Source organism: Enhydra lutris, unplaced genomic scaffold, assembly GCF_002288905.1.
Source record: "Enhydra lutris kenyoni isolate GAN:26980312 unplaced genomic scaffold, ASM228890v2 scaffoldscaffold66, whole genome shotgun sequence".
Classification (NCBI taxonomy): domain Eukaryota; kingdom Metazoa; phylum Chordata; class Mammalia; order Carnivora; family Mustelidae; genus Enhydra; species Enhydra lutris.
The window spans coordinates 13,319,758-13,340,849 of NW_019154150.1; the positions used below are offsets into that span (position 1 = coordinate 13,319,758).

Sequence of the window (21,092 nt, forward strand, 5' to 3'; positions counted from 1 at the left end):
ATACCTTGAAGAGTTGCACTGGGGTCCAGACCACTATGGTGTTGAAAGCATCCTTTGCTTGGGTACCTATCTTCTGCTTCTGTCCCACCTCGAGTAAGTTTTAGTCATCTGTCAGCCTTCTTTCTCCAGACTGAAAGAGTGATTTCAACCCTCCCTTCTTGGGGTTGTGAATCCTAGGATCCTGTGAGCCTATGACCCCAATTTTGTCTTTTCTTTAGGAAGCTTATAGGACCTTATGCAAATAGGTCTCGGGTGACATGTTCAGATATCCCAAGTTTTGACATTCCAGCAAGGCCCCCAACCAGTCCCTTTCCAGAGACTGCTCTGGTGGATCAGATTGGACTTCATGATCCCCTTAGTATAGACATGCACTCTGGTTTGAAAATCTCATTGACTGACTGATACATTTATTCATTTATTTAATAAATATGTATTGAGTATCAAGTGTTTGCTGGCAACTGTTCTTGACACTGGGGATTCTAAAGTGAAATATATGAAGTCACTACTATTGTGGAACTCACATTTGAATCAAGGAGATAGATCATAAAAGCATATATAACACATCAGGGAGAAGTGCTGTGAAGAGAAATCAGGTGAGGTAGGTGGACAGAGAATGATCATGCTCTGTTTGGAGGGGATAGTTAAGCAGAGGCAAAAGTGAAAGGAGAGTGTGAGTCATACACATTTTGGAGGGAAGAATGTGCTGAGCAGGGGGCTTGGCGAACAGAAAGCTTGGGGAAGGAAGCTGCTCAGCATTTTCTAGGAAAGCCAAAGGGACCAGTGTGGCTGGAGCAGAATGAGTACGAGGAGGAAAAGTGAGTGGTGAGGCCAGAGCCATGGTCAAGGCCAGTTCAGAGAGGGCCTTGAGGGCAGTGAGAGGTTTGACTTGTACTCAGATGCATTTTCTTCAGAGTATCCTGGGAGTCATTAGGAGATTCTGGTTAAGGAACGAACATGGATTTGACTTATACTTTTAGCAGAGTACTCTGGTTGTGGAACATGTAGTCAGAAGCTGTGATCAGAAGCAGGGAAACCAGGGCTATTAGAACAGTGCACATAATGATGTCGTAAACTTATGGCATTTTGGTGGTCTGACTGAGACTGTGCTTGTCAGTGTTGGGCAACTTGGCTTCCCAGGGAACATTTAACAATGTCTGGGGACATTTTTGATTGTCACTACAGGGGTTGGTGGTACTGCTGGCATCTAGTGATAGAGACCAAGGACACTGCTAAACATTGTGCAATGCACAGGATCGCCCCACAAAAAAGAATTGTGCGGCCCCAAATGTCAGTGGTACTGAGATTGAGAAACCGATCTAGAACAGTTCTGGGCAAGGAGAGACTGAGTGCTCAGATTTGAGACCTGTTCTGAAAATAGAGCCAACACGGTTTTATGAAAGATTCAGTGTAAGACGTCTAAGTTGGTGAGCACCTGAGCACCATTTCTGATCTGAGCAACTGCGTGCATGATGGTACCACTTCCTGAGAGGCAAACACTGGAGGTGGGGTCAGTTGGGGGCATGGCAGGGATTAAAGAATTTGGTTTTGGACAGATTAAGCTGGAGATGCCCATAAATCATCTAACTCCAGGAACAGCAAACGTTTTCTGTGAAGAGCTAGATGATAAGTATTTGTTACCTGTTGGCCATATGGTCTCTGTTGTAACCATTCAGCTCTGTCACATTAGCGCAAAAGCAGCCACAGACAATGTGCTGACAAATGAGCATGTACATATATGTGTTTCAAGAAAATTTTATTCATGGATGCTGCACATAGGGTCCATAATGCCTAATGGGATATACCCTAAAGACAAAAAGAACTTAAAAAAAATCTTAAACTGTTTTCAATAACCATACAGTTGGTGGTAGTGCTGTATTTTCATACTAAAATCATTGTGCGTGGGTTGTGAAAGAAAGCAAGTGAGCTATTCAGTTGAAGTTGCTGGGAAGCAGGATTTTGAGCATAGGAGAAAGAAGGTCAAGATCAACGTAAGTAAAAACCTGTAGTTTTAAAGTAGAAGTACCAATAAGAATTCATGGTGCATTTTCTCTTGAAACAAAGTCTTTCCTAAGTCTGTCCTCTGAAAAGTCTTGCAAAGGCTTCCAAATTTCAGACACTAAATACCATACTCAAAAAAAAAGAAGCCAGGACTCTTTGGAGAAATGGCTAATTCCAGAGCTGGGGCAAGAAGTGTATAAGATCACACAACTAATATCAGAGAGCAAAGACTCTCTCAAAGTTTTCTGGGACCACATCTAAAGGACTCAGGGCTCATGTTGAAGAGAACTCCACTGGCCAACAATGGGACCATTAATAAGAATAACAGCAATGAATTGAAACACATCAAATATATCTTCAAATTCGTATGTTCCTAAAGATATACAACAAACAAATAAAATCCCTCACTGGATAAATTAGGAGGATAAGGGACATGCAATCCCTATTTCTTAAGCTGATGAAGGAGAAAGATTCAAGCACTTATCCTGCCTTCCCTGTACAAACTGTACCGTAGGGTTACCAAATAGTTGACCAGAAAGAAGTTTTCCTCTTAGGAAAGCATTGAGGTAATAAGTGAAGCAAGAAAGATGGAAGTAAAACATCACCATTTCAAAAACCCTACTGGGCTAACGAGTCCAAGCAATGATCTCTGAAGCCTGCTCACAGCACAAAGAGAAGTAGCCAGATGTGCGTGCCTCAGACTGGAAGTGCACACTAATCCCTATAAATTACTGCTTCTGAAAAGTCCAAACCTGAATCTGACTGAGCCTCTGCATTTGATTACCAATTTATAGGAAAAGCCGGAACTCAACAGCATGTTACATGAACCACTGGGATGCAGTCAGCAAATTCTAGCCTGTGGGAAACTCCATAAGACAAATGAAATTGCAAGGAAAATTTTTTTTAATCTCAAGGGAAAAATAAAAAGGGAGGATGGAACTCATGGATAAAAGAGACTTAAGAAACATACCAGCCAACTGCAATGGATGGAATTTATTTGGACTCTAATTCAAACAAACTGGTTGGACAGAAAGAGAGAGGTAGGGGGAAGGTGGGGGGAGGAAAAATATGGAGAAAATGTGCACCTTCACTAGAATTTGGTTCTGTTAAAGGATTCTTTTTAATTTTTATAGGCATAATAATAGTGCAGTGGTTATAATTCTTTAAAAAAGAAATCTTGCATAACTCTACTTTCAGTTCTTTCTGTGACCATTCATTTCAGCTTCATGGAGATTTCTGACCTAACTGAGTAACTCCGTCATGGGTTTGTCTGGGTTATATGTCTCTCTAGGTATGTTACTTCTTTGGGGGTAGGACGACGTCTTGTTAAATTATATATAGGTATATAAAAATGTTTCCTAAGGACAAATCATGACAAGATTCCTTTATTCCCTCTATGTTTGAACCTATGGTACATAGGTTTGAATTTTTGTTTCCTTTTTCCTATTCCACCTTGACTATGTCTCTAAACCTATTTGGTGCAAGTTCTGTCAAGAAATGAACTTCCCAGAGCTCCTGGCTGGCTCAGTCGGTGGAGTATGTGACTCTTGATCTCAGGATTGTGGGTTCAGGCCCCACATCGCTGGTAGAGATTCCTTAAAAATAAAATCTTTCATAAACAAAACAAAATAAAAAACAAGTGAGCTTGCCAAAGGCAAGTAGTGCGAAAGGAGACTAGAGAAGCAAAAGGCCAAAAAGATGGATTATTTCTGAACAACAGCAACAAAAAGAAATTTTGTCTGTTAGTGAAACATACTGAAGTGTTTAGAGAATGAAAGGATACCGTATCTGCAGTTTGCTCTGTGGGCAGAGAGAGATGAAACAAGACTTGATCCTTGTGGAAGCTGGGAGATGGGTGCAATGGGGTTCCTTATACTCTTCTCCTGACTTTTATTTATATTTGAAATTTTCATAAGGAGACCTTTAGTTTTGTAGTTCCTCCCTTCCATATTTTGGGAGTTGAGTCATCAGTGTGACCACATGGGACTTAACATATCCACCTGTTTTCAACCCCCCCGTACTCAAAGCCATTAATTTCCAAAGCTGATTTGTTTTCTATTCGGAAGTTGTACGGCTCTTGTTAGTTCCTGGGAATGCTAAGACGTGCTGACTGCTTGCTCTTCAGGCTCTGGGATTTCCAGCTATGGGAAAAACCCCCAAGATGTCCCCAAAGCCTTTGAGGATTGCATGCAAAAAGTCAAGGGACAGATTCCAGCCCACCTCCATAGATCCACCTGCATTTACCTGGGGGCCACTGCTGGGATGCGCTTGCTGAGGTAAGGGCTGGAATGGCCTCAAGGAGCCCATCTGATCAAAATAGCCAAGAATGTGTTGAACCCTGCCAAGAATGTAACTCTATTTCTGGGAACAAATCTGAAAGAAAGAAGCCCATATTCTGCTATAAATGTAGGCTTCAAAAGCTGGGAAATTTTCAGGCTTTATTTTAATACCCAGAAAGAAATCATTCTAAAATGGATTCCCTCCCCGTTGGTGATTTTCCTGATAACTCTGGAAGAAAGGAAGGTAATATGGAATCTCATGGGGTGTACCTCTAATTCTTTAGAAAAGTGAAAATTGTTTTTCATGCCTGGTCTTTTGATACCTGTGTGCAACCTGCTGCATTGAGTGCAGCCCATATTTATGTGGCTTCTACCCATGTACACAATGCCACAGGAATCTGCTGGAAAACAGTGGAATTTCTGCACTTCACCCCAGTCAAAGTCTTTGGAGCTATTAGGAAACAAAGAGCTCATTTCACTCAACTAAGAAGATCCTTCTAAATTTGCAATGATAACTTTCAGCCCAGTTGCACTGTCTTTGAGAGCCCATTCTCTTTTTTTTTTCTTCCATTTTTGTATTTCCTTGACCTTGAAATAAAAGAAAAACTGTTTTTAAAACATCAAACTTAAATCTACCGAGGGTAGAGGCTGCTCCAAACTTTGAAAATAAGGCTTTAGCCCCCAAAGATGACACTCTTCCTGCCTCAAAGCCACTTTGTCTACGGTGCCAGTAACATAAAATTATATGTGTGGGCATGAGGAAGATACACAGGAACAAACAAACAGAACCACTTCAACATGATCATTAAAAGAAATCAGGGAGAACCCTCAGTTGGATTGGGCCTTTTCCTTGTGGTTTTTCTCTCCTTGTTTCTATTCCTATGTCCTGGTTGACCAAGCAGAACGTGGGAGAACGTTGGATTTCTTTGCTCCCTCTTGGAATCTGCAGTGTGTTTCAAAATGATTGTGTTTACCTGAAATAGAAATTATATAGAAATTCCTTCCTTCTGCCTTTTCTTTCTTATGCAGACAAAGCACCCAACTTTTTCTTAATTGCTTTTTCTCTCAGTCCTTCCAGTGAGGAATAATTAAAAGACTTTGTGATTTATAGCCCATGACAAAAACCATGGACTAGGAAGTGCACTACTTGGGAACACAGTGAACGTCCCATTTTAATAAATTAAATATTATCTCCTCCTTGTAAAACTCTCTGATGGTGATCCATTCCTTCTAAGGAGCTGGCTGACATTTTAATTGCTAGAAAAATCAAATATAGAAAAAGAAATAACGAGAATCCTCTGGGATGGAAGCTGATAAAACTAGGAAAACTCTCGAATTATTTTCTGAGTAGTGATAATTTGCTCCGGAATTAGCATGACCCTCTGGTTGTGACGTGGTTCTTTCTTCTTGAGCCAAGAGCGAACTGGTATCCCTGACTTTCTTAACCCACTGATGAAAGGGAAAATAATCTCCCAAGTGAATCTTCTTCCATAAGGTAAAATGGCAGCAAATGAATGTTATAATGTTATATCATTAGGTGACATAGGAATGCTGTGTTGCCACTCTCCTGTGGATTAGCACACTGATGGATTTCAATCCAGTGACAGCCATGATGGCCATCACACCCATCATGATGAAGCCCTCCCCAGGAGCAAAGCAGGGACTGCTGGAAACTCAATCCTCTTCCTTCCCCCCTCCTCCTCAGATCCCCCTTCTTTCTGGACTGCTGAGGGCTCCTTTATGTGGTGCCCCCAGGAGATTATTATGCCACCCCTATGGCTTCACCAGTCCCCTTTCCTGTGCTGATCTGAGACAGAGCAATGGTGGTAAGCAGAAGGCTCTTTTGGTTAACTGGTTGTTAGAGAATGGGATGGGCACCGGTGAGGGAGGAGAGGACGAGGGGTATTTTTACTTGATGCTATTTTTCTGATTGGCAGTTTGACGGGTAACAAGTGTATCTGCCTTCATGGTTTCCTAGGAGCCTTCAGCTTGCAAAAGGGTTGCCATTTTTGCACACATCTGGAAAATCGTCCCTGCCAGCAGACGGGTGGGGAGGTTTACCTTTTCACCTGAGTGAGATGACTTTAAGACTCTCTTGTCCAGGCACTCAGCCTTTTGTGTTCTGTGCCTTGCATAGGTTACAAAATGAAACAGCAGCTAATGAAGTCCTTGCAAGCATCCAAAACTACTTCAAGTCCCAGCCCTTTGATTTTAGGGGTGCTCAAATCATTTCTGGGCAAGAGGAAGGGATATATGGATGGATTACAGCCAACTATTTAATGGGAAATTTCCTGGAGGTGTGTGAAAACAAATGCATGGTTTTTAATCTTGCTCTTTATCTTGTCCCCTGTGGGTGGTCACTTAAAGCAGAGGTGCATGCTGACAGGGGCATCTGTCCTGTGTCAACCTTATCACATAATGCATTAAGGAAACACCTATGAGACAATAGCTAAGAAAAGACACATTTGGCTGGGGCAGAAACATTGCATCATAAGCAGGACCAAAGCACACAGGAGAGGGAATATCATCACTTCACTAGCTAATAAGAAATTGGAGGTGGGAAGGATCTAAATCTAAAGCCTATGGGTCTTTTGAAAGGTAACTGGAGAATGACCCTTCCCAAAGCTTCACAGCCCTCTGAAATTTCTGGAGATCTCAGGCTTCCCAAGTCACCCTGTGTCCCCAGGTCCCTTATACTGCAGTCCCCACATGCCCTGCCCCTGTTCAAAGGAAAGCCAACTCCAAGAGATAATCACCATGTTACAGAGGGCGTAAACCATATCCAGCCCAAGGCCTCTTTTGTTCCCCTTCAAATATACTCAAATTTTAATTAATTGCCAACAAGTAATATGTGGAAATTTCATATAAAAATCCACATTTCTAGCTTGTCCTGACCCCCACACACCTCCAAAAGTTGGAAGCACTGGTTACAATGGACTCACATTCCGTATGACAACAACTGGAACAGAGTGTAGCTCATGTAGTCCCCAATTTGCCACAGTCCCCACCATTTCTCGATTATCTACACCTAATCTTCACTCAGCTATGTTGCCTGCCCAGCCTCTGAAAGCATTTGAGTTCACCACCCTTGAAATAAAGGAGAGATTTGGCCCCCGAATGTTCCCCATGTCATGCTTCTTAGCAATAAGAGATGGGTCTTGGGTGGAGAGCCTTGGGCAGAAAAAGATGGTGCCTCTCGACTTTTCTCTTGCTTTTTTCCCCACTGTGCAGAAGAACCTGTGGCATATGTGGGTGCATCCAAATGGAGTGGAGACCACAGGTGCCCTGGATTTAGGTGGCGCCTCCACCCAGATATCCTTTGTGGCTGGAGAGAATGTAGGGCTGAACACCAGCCACATCATGAAAGTGTCGCTGTACGGCTATGTGTACACGCTCTACACGCATAGCTTCCAGTGCTATGGCCGGAACGAGGCTGAGAAGAGGTTTCTGGCAATACTCCATCAGGTACCTGAGCCGGGGCGGGGAGGTGGGGGGTCTTGAGGGGAGGGGGCCTTGGCTTCTGGGACCTGTCCTTCCCACTCCAGTTAGAATGTGGATAGAAACGAGAGCATGTTCCAGTTTACTCGTGGGGGTCCAAGCTCTCTCTCTCTCTCTGTTGTATTGACCACTTCAGTGAACTTGAGTCTGAGGTCTAGGGGAATTCCAGGGCACCAGATGTTTTGTAAATGACTCAAGACCTGGGATCCCTTTAAGGACACAAACTGTTTTAAACCAATAGCTAAATAAGCCTGGGAATTTTGCAACTCCCCTGAGTGCAGAACAAATAATAAAAGTGGTCCCAAGAGAAATACTTGCTGACAGGGGAGAGGACCGAGCCTTCCCGGGGCTCAGCCTCCTTTTAGATGGGCCTATATTAGGCAGGTTTGATGCCCTTTATATGGTGGGATTTTGAGTAACAGAATTCCATCACATTGGTCAGTAGCTCACATGGTAAGTGTTCCACGTCCCAGATGGCTAGTTCAGCTATCAGCTGGAAAGCTGCCACTAAGGTAAACTCAGTGTTAGTGTGGTGTGTGTCAGCAAGCACAAACTCCATGGATGAGACCCAAGACCCCAAACTCCAGTGATCAGGGGACATCCATCTCAGACATGCATGGCTGAGAAAGGAAAATGAAAGATGAAAGAAAGGGACTTTGACCACCTAGAGGGGCAAGAGAACAACCAGAGGCCACAGATCCTGGTGTTCGGTGGGACCCAGGGGCAAGGGGACAAGGGCTGGGTCAGCCTGTGAACATAGTGGACACAGCACCATAGGTTAACCCCCACCCCTCCCACCTACTTTGGCAATTAAAGAAGGAAGCAGTGTTCTCCCAGCCACTAACCTGCGGAGGGAAATAGTCTGGCTCGCCAAAGTGCCATCAGCAAAACTGACATCTTCAGACTCCTGCATTTACCAAGATGTCACGCAGGGCTGTGTGTGAGAATTCACCCTCCAGATCTGGCCTGCTCCCCAGAGCTTCTCTTTGAACCTCCCAGGAAAGGTTGGAGCCTCAGTATACATGCATGTGGTGGGCATTGTTGGGAGAGACTGAGCACTGCCTGGGAATGACAGAGTGGGGGACCCTGCAGGTGGCACTTGGGGCTCAACAGACCCAATGCCCACCCCAGACTCACACCACCTCCACTTGATCAAACCAAACCCCACAGGGAACCCCATCAAGCCTCCCTAGCAAGGTCTCCATAACCACCATTCCTCTTGCTTGCTCACTAACGTATGTCAGCCAACATGCTTCTTTCCAGGGCAGAAGTTCTGGAAACACCTCTTTTCTCCATCTCCTTTTATTTCTAGCAATGCTTAATGCCCCTCCCTCCAGCTCTAGTCCTGACAAGGATGGAGGGCAGGGTCTCCTCTGAACTTGAAACAGGAGAAAGGGAGCAGGTAAAATCATCCTTTTCCCAAGTGAAGGTCAGAGAAGCTCACCTCCTAAATTTGGCTGGCCCTGAGGAATGTTTGTGTGTGTGGTTTTTATTTTTATAATGATTATTAAAGAGCAATTATCCAAGAATCCATAATAAAGAAGTGAATACTACACTTGTCTGAGGTCTCACTTGGGTTTGAGAATGTAGGTGTGAGCCCCGGCCTGGGCACAGAGGCGGGAGACCCCAGCCTCTACTGTGGCCAGTCAGCTCACAGGGACGGGGGCAGCTCTCCAACTTGCCTGGTAATCTCTGGATGCCTGAGGGGGTGGTTCTGCCCTCAAAGCCTTCTGACTCAGGTGAGGGGAAGGATCCGGGTGTGCTGAGGATCACCCACAATTGCATGCCCAGACTTGCCTGACCAATACTTTCATGTGCCATGTAAGTGTTACCAGGCCCCGACTTAGAAGGTTCACAAAGATGACTGCATCATGAACGTTACTGGCTGAGTAAATCCTGCCAGTCTGGGTCTGGTTTCCTTATCTGTCGCAGTGTGGCGAGAACGAATATAACCCTTGCAAACTGTCTTTATATGAACAAGCCTCCAGTTGGCCCAGCGCTGGAGTCTCAGACAGCCTGTTGGATGCTAGGGACATGCATTAACTATCCTGCCTCCCCTCTTTAAGGAAGTTCTTTCTTTTGTTTGTTTGTTTTTTTTATTAAAGATTTTATTTATTTATTTGACAGAGAGAGAGATCACAAGTAGGCAGAGCAGCAGGCAGAGAGAGGGGGAAGCAGGCTCCCTGCTGAGCAGAGAGCCCGATGTAGGGCTCAATCCCAGGACCCTGAGATCATGACCAGAGCTGAAGGCAGAGGCTTAACCCACTGAGCCACTCAGGCGCCCCTCTTTTGTTTTTAAAGTAAGACACTTTGAATGAAAAAATTTAGAAAAAGCAAACACAAAAAATATAAATAATAAAACAAAAAACCCTAGAATTTACCACCTTAAACATACTATTGCATTTTCTTCCAGTTCCTTTTTCATGCACGAATATGTCTATTTACAAATTTGGCTTCATATGGTATATATAGTTTTATATCCAGCTTTTCCTTTTACCTAAGTATTTCTTTTATCCAAATATACCATAAGCAGTTTTCTATGTTGTTCAATATCCTTTGAAATTATTATTTTTATAGATCCATAATATTCCAAGTACTATTATTTAAAAAGAAAAATTGTATTGGTCCTTTTGTTATAAAAGAAAGCACATTTTTATTGTAAAAATGTCAAACTATGCAAAAAACGTATTAAAGTAAAAATGAAAGAATCTCTTTCCAACCCTATTCACTAAAAAAATGTCTTCACTGTTCACAGATGGATAACGTCGTGCTCTTGACTTTCCAGATTGATAGCTAACTTATTTTCTTTACCCTTTAGTATTTCACAGTTCGTCAACCATGCCTATCCTGATGGACACTGGGCTATGTCCTGTTTCGCTGCAGCAGTAATAGGCCAGTAAAGCTTCTTGTGCATATAACCTTATGAACTGGTGATTTTGCTTCCGTAGAATAGAATTGAAGGATAGGTATATTTTTTATATAATTGGACAAATAAGCAATCTTCCAACAAAATTAAAAAACCACCTTGGGCGTCTGGGTGGGTCATGGTCTCAGGGTCCTAGGATCGAGGCCCGCATCAGGCTCTCTGCCAGCACCCCCCACCCCCGCCTGCCTCTCTGCCTACTTGTGACCTCTCTTTCTGTCAAATAATAAATAAAATCTTAAAAAAAAAAAAAAACCACCCAGACTCCCACCAACAAAGTTGTAATGACTTTTTGCAACCTGATAATTTCAGGGGTTCTGAGACATCCCACTAATAAGTCCCTGGATAAGGAAGATCTGTCTCTAGATTTCTATTCTGTTCATCCATTTCTCCATTCTTGAGCCAATTATTCTAGTTGCAGTGGTTTGTTTTTCTGGTCTCAAACATTTATTCTGAACTTCAAAATCATTTTAAGCAGTAACAGGAAATTTTTTTCATTGAAATTATGATGGTAGTTGCATTGACTGAAAATGAATATGGTAAAAAATTAGCTAATTGATGATATTATGAATCCCCATATAGAATTATAAAATATCCTTCCAATTATTTATCCTTGGTTTGTATCCTCCAATAAAACATAGTTTTCATTATTGGTCCTGTACCTTCCTTTTAAATTAGTTTCCTGGTATGTTCTTTTAATAGTTTCCATCACTATTGAGGATAGTTCCTATCACTATTTTCCCACTTTTGATGGGATTTATTGTAAGACCAAGTTATGCTGCAGTTTTCCAGTGGACTTTTTTACCCTCAATCCTAATGGTTAACCCTTTAGTACCAGTGCCATGCAAACACTAAGTTCAGGGGAGATTTGTTGAATGTTGAGGGCCTGAGCAACTTGGACCATTGGCAAATTATATTTAAAGAACGACATCACAATCGTTCAAACTCCAGAAAGAGTATAGAAATGATCTTTAGGGTCGCCTGGGTGGCTTAGTCAGTTAGGCATCTGCCTTCGGCTCAGGCCATGACCCCAGGGTCCTGGAATCAGAGCCCCACATCTGGTTCCACACTCAGCAGGGAGTCTGCTTCTCTCTTGGCTCCTCCCCCTCCTCATGCTCACCCACATGCACGCTCTCTCTCTTTCTCTCAAATAAATAAATAAAATCTTAAAAAAAAAAAAAAGAAAGAATCTTCACTGAGCTTCTTCTATGTTCCAAGCCAGAAATAATTGATATTATCTTGCTTCTTCTCCAGGTGAAGCCAGAAGCAATTTATTTTATATTAACTATTTAACAAGTATGTCAGATTTGGAGGGGGAAATTAAATAACCAGTTGACTGATTTCTACCCCCCCTTAAACTAATATTTCAGCCACAGGGTGACCCTGGTGGGACATGTTATAGTAGACATAGCAATTTTTGAAAATCATGGATTTTTTTCATACCACTGAAGCAGAAAGATGCCTTTTTGCTGCCTCCAGAGTCAGTCATATTAAAATATCCTAGAGGATAGTCATTAGAGTTACATTGGATGAGTGTTGGACTTCTGTAGGCTTATGTATAGAGTCCTGTCACTGGCCTTTGTTAAATGATTCATTACTTCGTTGTGTATCTCAATTTCCTACATCAATAAATTGAAAGACTTAGAATAAGTATTGTCCGAGTCAAGACTTTACAGCAGGAGATGCTTAGTGGCTTTGAAATTGGACAGAGTTCAAATCCAGTTCCCTGGAAAAGGGAGTCCATAAATAGAACCAAACACGCTTTGGGATTTAGCATAAGATAAGAAGAATATTTTTCACCAGTACATAAAATATTGGATAATCATTTGAAAGAAATAAAATCAGGTCCCCTACTATAATCTTTACACCAAATAAATTACAAATGGATCAAAGATTTATATGTAACAAGGATATTTGTTGCAGCCTTGTTCATAATGGCAGAATGACTGGAAACCATCTAAATATCATGGGGCGCCTGGGTGGCTCAGTGGGTTGGGCCGCTGCCTTCAGCTCGGGTCATGGTCTCAGGGTCCTGGGATCGAGTCCCGCATCAGGCTCTCTGCTCGGCGGGGAGCCTGCTTCCCTCTCTCTCTCTCTCTCTCTGCCTGCCTCTCTGTCTACTTGTGATCTCTCTCTGTCAGATAAATAAATAACATCTTTAAAAAAATATATACTCATATTTCTTATCTAAGGAATCTCCTCTGTAGTTTATTGGTACAGTGGAATGCTATGCAGCCTCTAAAAGAAGAGGCCATTTTATATGTACAACGGGAAAGATGAGAAAGGTATATATATATATTTTTTAAGATTTTATTTATTTATTTATTTAGTCAGAGAAAGAGAGAGAGAGCAAGCACAAGCAGGCAAAGTGGCAGGCAGAGGCAGAGAGAGAAGCAGGCTCCTTGCTGAGCAAGGATCCCAATGTGGAACTCGACCCCAGGACCCTGGGGATCATGACCTGAGCTAAAAGCAGTGGCTTAACTGACTGAGACACCCAGGCGTCCTGAGAAAGGTATATTTTTAAGTAAGAAAAACAAGGGGCATAACTGTGGATAGAGTAGTACCATTTATTGTTTTTAGAAAAAGGAAGAGGGAGAAGAAAAGATATTTGCATATGCATACAAGAAGTATCTCTGGCAGGAAATCACAAAAATTGGCAATCATGGTTACTTCTAGGGAAGGGATCTGGTAGCTAGAAGTAGTTGGGAGGGAACCTTAATTTTCATAATATACCTATTGGTAACCTTTTGGATTATTTTCTTAGGTGGATAGGTGATATTCTATTAAAAATGATCAATTAATCTAGGGGACACCTGGGTGGCTCAGTTGGTTGAGCAATTGCCTTCAGCTCAGGTCATGATCCTGGAGTTCCAGGATCAAGTCCCACATCAGGTTCCCCGATGAGCAGGGAGTCTGCTTCACCTCTGACCCCCCCCAATTCTCTCCCTCCCAAATAAATAAATAAAATAAAATCTTTTTTAAAAAATGATCAATTAATCTAAACATGTCTTGTTTTCCCATCCAAATAGATTTCATAAAACCTGCTTCCCCGGACTGTCTTAAGGGGTGGATCAGATAATGTGAACGAGGACCGGGCATCGTGCTCAGTGCAGGTTCACCCACCCCCACTAGAGTTGCCTTCAAGTGCACACTGACACAAAATGGCATGTTTTCCATCCATGTCTCTCTCGGCATGGGAGGGTAGCAATTGTAAGGATTTGCAAGAGGGAAACACTTTGGCCCTCCACAGAAGAGTGGTTTTTGACACCTCCCTTTTGTACCCACAGAATTCTCCCATCAAAACCAGTATCATCAACCCCTGTTACCCTCAGAATTATGTCACCACCCTTACTGGGGGCTACATATTTGACAGCCTGTGCACAGCAGACCTGAGACCTGTAAATTATGACCCTGATGACGTCATCACTTTTGAAGGAACCGGGGACCCATCACTGTGTAGGGAAAAGGTGGCTTTCCTGTTTGACTTCAAAGCTTGCCATGACCAAGAAGACTGTTCCTTTGATGGGGTTTATCAGCCAAAAGTTAAAGGGGCATTCGTGGTAAGAGCAAAAACCACCAAAAGTTTCCCTTTCTCCCCCATTGAAGATTTAGCTTTCCCCTTTCTGTTTCTCTTCTGTTGCCCTGTTTGCCCACTTTCTTATTCCCCACCCCAAAAACTCCATAATGTAACCCGTTCTGAGAACTGACTTCCTTCTCCGCAACCCCCTTCCAGGCTTTTGCGGGATTCTACTACACAGCAAGTGCTTTCAATCTTTCAGGGAGCTTTTCCCTGAATGCCTTCAACTCAAGCACCTGGGATTTCTGCTCAGAGAGCTGGAGTCAGGTCAGTATTTAAAGGGAAAGGGGCAACATCCCCCGTACAACACAGTGAGCGGAGCCAAGTGTATTTCATTTGTGTGTGGGTGTGTGTATGTTCCAATTTTGGACTTCATGCTGTTGTGCTTCCACCACATCCACAAAATGGGGTAATAAGGGAACCTGCCTCATATCCGCATTGTGGATGAATGTTCTGACCACAGGCATGATGGTTACAACAGTATGTGGTGTACCCCGTACTGCAGAGGGGTATTTTCGTTATGATGTGATACAATTGGATTGTTTTATGGTGATGGTATTATGAAATTCTACAGGATGAGATTCTTTAAAATGTGTTCTGAAACATGCGTTGTCAAACATGCCTGCCTCATCTGTTTGGAACCTCCTCCTCAGCTCCCGCTGCTGCTCCCCAGGTTTGATGAGGTGTATGCCCGCTCCTACTGCTTCTCAGCCCACTATATCTACCACTTGCTTGTGAATGGATACAGATTCACCGAAGAGACCTGGCCCCAAATACATTTTAAAAAAGAAGTAAGTCAAGGCACAGGTTGTTTTCTCCTCTTCCTCTCTAAAGGTTTGTGTATAGGTGCAGAAGAAATGTAGATGTTCAGAGGGTATTGGTGATTTCAGTTTGCTGGGGGGAAGCTGGAGAGACTGGGATCCCTTGTGAGCTTTCCCGAAGGGATGGTGGAGAATCCAGAGGAGGTGTCCCTGGGAGACCCCTCCACATGGGGGAGGGATCAGAGGCCAAGAGCTTACATACCCTGAGCTCCTCAAGCACAGGACCTGTCTCATTACCTTCAGCACAGGGGCGAGAACCTAGAAGGTGTTTACTGAATGTTTGTTGAGTGTATGAATAAATATTTTAAGGATCAGACTTATCATCAGGAAAAGAAACTTTAAATAGGGCAGTGATTCTTTAAGAGGCTGATAACTAACTGCTGTCCATTTTACACAGATGTCAGGGTAGTAGAGAGTATGAGGGATTTACAACAGCATGAAGTAAGGAATGTTCTGAGGTCACTGGATTTACGGTCAAGTGTCCAGGATGGCCTGAAGCTGGAGTCCCCAGGTGTCACCAGGTGGCTCTTTGGCCGGTCACCCTCTATAGGCTTTGTTTTCAGGAAGGACTCAGCCTTGCTGATATGAACCCAACCTAAGTTCCCCAGGTTCGGGGAGAATTTTCTCATCTCAGGAATCGCTGATATAAAGCCTGGGGTCCTTCTGTTTGATATTAGCTTTAGCAATAATTAGATTAAACCAATCAATAGCCAGCATTAGGCCTGTGACTGTCTACTTTTACATAAATAAGATTGAGTCATCTACAAAAAGCTAAGGCTGTCTGGAGACATACAAGGACTCTTGGTGGCATGTACTCTCTAAGCTTTGCTTCTTAATGAATCTAATTAGCAGGAAAGTACATTACGCGAACAGAAAGTGATGTTCCCTTGGATACCAGTTTGGATGGATACAGAATTCCAGCTTTCAAATCCTTTTCCTTTATTCATAAAGAAATTTATATACAGCCAAATTGGTATTCAAACATGAAGGCATAAAAAGACTTGGAAGATTTGCCACACAGGGATGCCAAAAATATTTTTGGAGGAAAAAAATCAAATAAGAAGAGGAATAAATCCCGGAAATGTTATAAAAATATAGGCAGAAGAATAAATGATGTGGTGGCTTAAAATGTGTATTTTAAAAAAGGAAAAAGAAAACTTAGACTAAAGAAAAGTAAAAGATTCCATCCATAACAACCCAAAATTTGAATATATCTGATATCCAGTGTGAAGGGAGCAGGGTAAGGGGTCATAAGAGAGGCCTAAAATGCTCCTCTTGTAAAGGCAGACTTTATTATATAACATTTTTAAGGCAAGAAAAGAAAAAATAAAGAAAAAGGAAAGTAGCACTAATTAAAAGTTTTAAACTAAGATATTAGAAAGAAGTAGTCCAAATATATCCATAATCACAATAATCATAATTGGACTAAACCTACCAGTTAGAAGACAGATATTGTCAGATTGGATTTTTAAAAATCAAGCATATTGTTGTTTGTAAGAGAAACCCTTATGTGTTAAGGGTAAGGACATGGAAAGTTTGAAAATTAAAAATATATATATATTAGGAACACCTGGGTGGCTCGGTCAGTTAAGTGTCTGCCTTCGGCTCAGGTCATGATCTCAGGGTCCTGGGACTGAGCCCCGCATAGGGCTCCCTGCTCAGCGGGGACCCTGCTTCTCCCTCTCCCACTCTGTTTGTGTTCTCTTGCTGTCTGTCAAATAAAGAAATAAAATCTTTTTTAAGATTTTTATTTATTTTTTATTTATTTGAAGGATCACAAGTAGGCAGAGAGGCAGGCAGAGAGAGAGGAAGGGAAGCAGGCTCCCCGTGGAGCAGAGAGCCCAATGTGGGGCCTGATCCCAGGATCCTGGGATCATGACCTGAGCCGAAGGCAGAGGCTTTAACCCACTGAGCCACCCAGGAACCCCATAAATAAAATCTTTAAAAAAAACTTTATATATATATATATATACATATATGTATATATGTGTGTGTGTATATATATATATATATAAAATTTAAAAATTAGCTACCGGGAATACACTACCCAAAAGAAAACGGTTTAGCTAATATTTAAAAATTTCACTATAGCTATTTAATATCGACCAAATAGTCTTTAAAATAAGGAGGATCATGCAAGATTCAGAGGAGTACAACATAAATATAGAGAGTTCCTTCTGAAGATTATAAATTTGAAACTTTTTTGTATCTAATAAAACAGCCTCAAAACAAGGAAGCAAAAACTGATGGAATTTACATAAGAAATTGACAAAGTCTGTTTCTTATTTAGACTGACCCCTGTGCTTAGAAACTGGTCCTGGGTTCAGTAAACTGCTCGTTACCCTCTTTCTTTAGCCACAGACACTTTCGTACTGGACAGTAGAAAAACTCCCACTGTTATTAACTGTGCCATCATCCCACTTGGCTATTGTGAGGTTGTGAGGTTGACAAGGTTGTGAGGACTCTGACTGTTTTTCCACAGTGCTGAGTGTAGGGCCTCAGTGACCTGGATTCTAGACCAGTCTCTGCAGGGTCTGAACTTGGACAAGTCTTTGACCTTAGGCCACAGTTTCTGGTGGGTGTTTCATGAGGATGACAGTGGTGTATGTGTGTTATTCCTGCCTGGGGCCCTACCCTGAGAACTAAGCCATCTTTCTACCATACAGGTGGGGAACAGCAGCATAGCCTGGTCTCTGGGCTACATGCTCAGCCTGACCAACCAGATCCCAGCCGAAAGCCCCCTGATCCGCCTGCCCATGGACCCGTCTGCCTTTTTGGGCATCCTTGCCTTCTTCACTGCGGTGGCCTTACTGTGTCTGGCATTTCTGGTGTACCTGTATGCTTTGTCCAGGAAGCAGAGGCGCTCCCAGCATGCCTTCGACCACACAGTGGATTCTGAGTGAGCTTTGTGAAGCAGCTTCCAGAGCCTGAGGGCTGCCCAGAACCAGCCTGGGTAGCACCAGACAATGCAAGCGAAATTTCCACCTTCAGGAAATGCACCTAAAGTCAAATACCTAGGTCCTGTGCCTCTCCAAGTCTGATTTATGCCAAAGCACCTCTTGGGGAGTCCCCCAACCGTTCTGGGTATGTTGCTTCACCAAAGACCCTACCACCCACTTGCTGACCTGTTGGGGAACTGAGAAGAGACCTGCCTTCAAGGTCAGGGTCTTTATTCCAAGTGCCCTAGAGGAACAGTGAGTTGAGACTATGACAGTCTGATGTTGAAGCATTGACCTCAGGGCTCAGTTTGCATTTTTCCTTCCTCAGAAATGCCGTATGCCTCCTGGCAAGTTTGGAAGCTGGCAGGCGGCCATTAAGCCTTTAACACAGTTAGATATGTTGCATTATGGCTTCCTCTCATTGATTCTTAACTCAAGACTTGGCAATCCCATAAGCATTGAGCTCCCTCAGACTAGTAGAATAGAATATTCAGGGGAGAAGTTTTCTTTACCCCCATGACAGTGGCCATGGCCAGGCTCTATCTTACAGGCAGAACCTGAAGGACAGAGACACACAGAAAATCTCCCCGGAAACTGCAGACCATTTCCAGAGTGGAATTCACACTCAGGGCCATGGTCAGTAGATTGCAGCCTGTGTGTACATCTTAATTCTCACCTGCCCTTCACATGGCTGGGTCCTCTTATAAAACTCCTAGTGAGGCTATCATGTATTAGATCTTTTTGCCTTTGCTAAGCTTTTGCTTAGGGCTGTTTCTCCACTGACAGAGTGGTGTGTATGTTTTGCCCACTGTTCCCACAAGTGTACTTGATGCCGTCCTGAGATAGCCTTGCTTACCACATTCCTACGTATGATGAGAAAGAACTCCAGCAAGTCCAATGGCGACAAACTAAAAATCAACATTATTTGAGATTGTTGTTGGTTAGCTGAATATGGAATAAAGGACTCTTATTTTGTTTTGACTTGAAATGTGTGTGTTTGTTACCTTGCAAACAGTACTTTTTCTCCTAAGGACCCAAGGTGGTATTTATGAGAGTAAGTTCTTAAAATGAGGAAAAATTTCTTAGGAAATCTTTCCTAGTGAACTAAGAAAATTATGCATCAATCACCTTTATTCCAGAGAAGTAAAAGTACTTCACTTTGATAAAACTTTGGCTCCTTGAGATAATAGATTCAAACATTTCTGTGTTTTATCTGACATTCAAAACTTCTGTGAGGCTACAACCTGCCACTCAGATCTTGATTCCCAGCCAGAATGGCTGCTTCCTTCCCAAAATGCACCTTTGCTCACACAATTCTCCCTACCCTGCCTGTGGGACGTCCTCCCAAACATCCAAGTAATGCATATTTCTCAAGGCCGAATTTAGCTCTGCTTCTTCCACAAAGCCTTCCTTACACACACACACACACACACACACACACACACACAATGATCTACTGGACCACCTTTTAAAAACTAGTGAGGAATAGGGGCGCCTGGGTGTCTTAGTCATTAAGCGCCTGCCTTTAGCTCAGGTCACGATTCCAGGGTCCTGGGATTGAGCCCTGCATCAGGCTCCCTGTCCATAGAAAGGCTGCTTCTCCCTCTCCCACTCCCCCTGCTTGTGTTCCCTCTCTCACTCTCTCTTTCTGTGTCAAATAAATAAATAAAATCTTTTCCAAAAACACTCATTAAGAATAAATAAATACATACATAGATACTAGTTAGGTAAACTCTTATTTATCTTGTGTGTACATATGGCTTATTTTTAAAATAGATAGTAGGCTACTTAAGGACAAATCCCTTTTGAATTCCATTCATCTTCATTCATTCAACAAAATTCTAAGAAATACCTACTATGGGCCTAACACCTTGCCAGATGTAATCTTGGATTTGGGTAAGTAAACGTGATATATTCAACACATTTGTTGATTAATGTTATCTCCATAAAGGACAGAAGGGTGGACAATAAAGTATGGAGAAATCAGATAAAAATAGCATCCAAATCACTAAGAGTTTGCATGAAAAAACAGATATGTCTGTGCAGGGAAGAGGGCCAAGATTCCATGAGGGCAAGTCAATCAGTGTTTCTAGCTGATTCAGGAACTTGGAATGAGCTGATGAAGTATTTTGGGTTTTCTAACATATATCAAAGAATTCTTACCAAATAGATCATTGTGAAATCTGCAGGCAAAGTAACATATCTAGTAAGACTATGGTAAGCAGAAGTCTAACATGGTCCCCATCACCTCGCCCCCTAGTGTTACTGGAGAGATTATGTCGTTACGTGGCAAAAGGGATTTGCTGGTGTAATCACCAATCAAGCTGACCTTAAAATGGAGAGATTATCCAAGTAGGCTTTTTCTCCTCACATGAACTCTTTAGAGGCAGAGGATTTGCTCCAGAAGTCAGAGAGATTCAAAGCATGAGAAGGATTCTTTTTCAAAGATTTTATTTATTTATTTGAGAGAGAGAGAATGAGAAAGAGCATGAGAGGGGAGAATGTCAGAGGGAGAAGCAGACTCCCTGTGGAGCTGGGAGCCCGATGTGGGACTCAGTCCCGGGACTCCAGGATCATGAGCTGATCTGAAGGCAGTTGCTTAACCAACTGAGCCACCAAAGCGCCCGCATGAGAAGTATTTGACGCTCTGTTCCTAACTTGAAGAAGTAGTCCAAATATATCAATAGGAGGCCAGGCATAAGAGAACCCAAGAATGGCCTTGAGGAACTAAGAGAAAACCTTGGCTGACAGCCTGCAAGAAAGCAGGGGCCTCAGTCCTACAACTGCAAGCAACTGTGTTCTGCCAGCAACTTGCATAAACTTGAAAGCACTGTTACCCTGAACTCCCAGTTAAGACCTCCACCAGGTTTAACACATTGATTTCAGCCTTTTGAGACCCTAAGCAGAGAACCCAGTTGAGCCCACCCAGACTTCTGACCTCTAGAACTGGAAAGTAATACGTGGGTGTTGCTTGAGGCCACTAAGATTATGGCAATTTGTTAAATAGCCAATAGAAAATTAACACTACAGAACCCAGGCCCCAAGCCTTCAACCAAA

At 42.7% G+C, this 21,092-nt stretch overlaps 1 protein-coding gene across 1 annotated transcript in view; it reads left to right on the forward strand.

Annotated features, from left to right (window-relative positions):
- LOC111159131 (ectonucleoside triphosphate diphosphohydrolase 3) overlaps positions 1-19,023 on the forward strand; it is a 34,105-nt gene extending 15,082 nt beyond the window's left edge. Inside the window, exons 5-11 of the mRNA XM_022521550.1 lie at positions 4,124-4,274; positions 6,415-6,574; positions 7,509-7,742; positions 13,986-14,258; positions 14,432-14,542; positions 14,929-15,066; positions 17,763-19,023. Of these exons, the coding sequence (XP_022377258.1) occupies positions 4,124-4,274; positions 6,415-6,574; positions 7,509-7,742; positions 13,986-14,258; positions 14,432-14,542; positions 14,929-15,066; positions 17,763-17,999 (1,304 nt within the window). The 3' untranslated portion in view covers positions 18,000-19,023. The remainder of the gene's footprint in view (positions 1-4,123; positions 4,275-6,414; positions 6,575-7,508; positions 7,743-13,985; positions 14,259-14,431; positions 14,543-14,928; positions 15,067-17,762) is intronic.
- The last annotated feature ends 2,069 nt before the right edge of the window (positions 19,024-21,092 follow it).